This window comes from Trifolium pratense, linkage group LG7 (assembly GCF_020283565.1).
Source record: "Trifolium pratense cultivar HEN17-A07 linkage group LG7, ARS_RC_1.1, whole genome shotgun sequence".
NCBI classification, from domain to species: Eukaryota; Viridiplantae; Streptophyta; class Magnoliopsida; order Fabales; family Fabaceae; genus Trifolium; species Trifolium pratense.
Genome location: NC_060065.1, coordinates 44,326,657 through 44,328,611, shown reverse-complemented (window position 1 = coordinate 44,328,611; position 1,955 = coordinate 44,326,657). Strand labels below are relative to the sequence as shown.

General features: G+C 38.0%; 1 protein-coding gene across 1 annotated transcript; it reads left to right on the top strand.

Moving 5' to 3' along the window:
• The first annotated feature begins 561 nt into the window (after window positions 1-561).
• LOC123896480 lies at window positions 562-1,488 on the top strand. Its single transcript, XM_045946859.1, has one exon. The coding sequence runs from the start codon at window positions 562-564 to the stop codon at window positions 1,486-1,488; it is 927 nt and encodes a 308-aa protein (XP_045802815.1).
• Window positions 1,489-1,955: the final 467 nt, after the last annotated feature.

Genomic DNA, 1,955 nt, shown 5'->3' with positions numbered 1-1,955 from the left:
TGAACTGGAAAAAAAAATCCAACTGTGTTGGGTATCCACTTGCGTTTATCGACATTGTCCCTGTAGGGCTGCACCTGATCGAACAATAATGATAACTATGCTGCTGCAGCAGTCTCCGTTTCAGTAAGCGGGGTTGTCCAAGCTTCCATGACCAATTATTATTCCAAGTCCCCATAGACGAAACAGTAGCATGCTGCTGAACTGTTTTTGCAAACAAAGAGGGAAATCAGTCACATATAGGCTTCATTCCAATCCATTTTTCTTTCCAAAACCTAATGTCTTTTTCATCTCCGAGTACATTACTAACATTAGTACCGAACCAAGTGTGTCGACCAAAAAATCAAGGTGGATTAGGGGTAAAAAACTTGGAGCTTTTCAACATAGCGCTACTGAGCAAATGGAAATGGAGGGGTATTAATGAAAAAGAGGCAATTTGGTCTGATTTGTTACATCACAGGTATGGTTCCCTGCCTTCTATTTTTTTTGAGCAGAGAATCAATTTCTTACGGTCCAAGGGATTCGTTATGGTGGAGGGATGTGATGAGTGTGGGAGAGGCCATCATGCCTGGTTGGTTTCGCTCAAATACTAGTTGTGTGGTAGGTAATGGTACTGACATCAGTTTATGGAATGCAAAGTGGTGTGGAGATATTCCGTTTGGAGATTTATTTCCTAAACTTTATGCAAAAGAATTGCAGCAGCAATCTAAGGTTGCAGATAGGCTGCTCAGTGGTAGGGAGGGAGTGTTTTGGAGATGGGAATGGAGTGATGCCTTGACACTGCCAGAAGAACAAGAATTGTCTTCGTTAAAGGAGCTGCTTATGACTGTTTCTCTTAATCCTTTTAGTGCTGACAGATGGCGTTGGATTGTTGGTCAAGAGGGGTTATTTTCGGTCAAGTCTTGTTATGATTTTCTTGCACAAAATGGGTCGACCGAAATAATCAATTCAAGGCTGCTGGAGGTAATTCAAATGATGTGGAATAATAATGTACCCTCAAAAGTGAGTGTCTTTGGATGGAGAATGTTATTGGAGAAATTACCAACACGGGATGCTTTAGCTTCTAAAGGTATTATTACAAATCCTCATGAACTTACTTGCGTGTTCTGTTTTCGGTTTGTAGAGAATTGCCCTCATCTTTTTTTTAGTTGCAATTTCACTCGAATGGTGTGGAATGCAATTTTCAAATGGATGGGGTGTGACATTATTGTTGGGGATGAAGGGCTGAATCATTTCTTTACATTCGGTGACTTTCTCAAATCAAACAATTGTGGGCGATTTCGACATTTGATTTGGTTGACTACTACTTGGTGCTTATGGAAATTAAGGAACAATATTATATTTCGAGGGGAGGTGGCGGGTGTTTCAAAGTTGTTTGATAATATTACGGCGATATCATGGATATGGTTCAGTGGAAGAGCAGGGCGCAAGGCCATCTTTTCTTTTTCGGATTGGTGTTCTAATCCTATTGCATGTTTACAAAGTATATAAACATTCTGTAATGAATTGTAAGGGATTGAGTACCCCTTGTACTCCTTTATAATTCAAATTTGCTTATAAAAAAAAAAAAAACCGTCTCCCACACTACCTAATCTCCAAATATCTCGCCACACCGAGTTCATTTGACATCATCACACTAAGTCGATTACCACATATGAATTTTCTATATTATTCAGCGCCAATTTACAAAACTTAGGTCAACATTGGTTCATCCGTTTCTTGTGAAAACGATTCTGGTATTATATTTTGTACTAAATTTTTTATTTATTTTGTATTCATTTATACAACTGCAGATCAATCTCATTCCATATTTTATTATGAGGATTTTTTTTTCCAAAAAATATTTGACTTTATCCTCTTACATATTTAAATAATTCCCATGAGTTATGGTCATGTTTATCGTTGTTGAGTTTTTTGTTGTGGTGTCAACTTAGTTAGAATAAGAGATTCACTTGCCT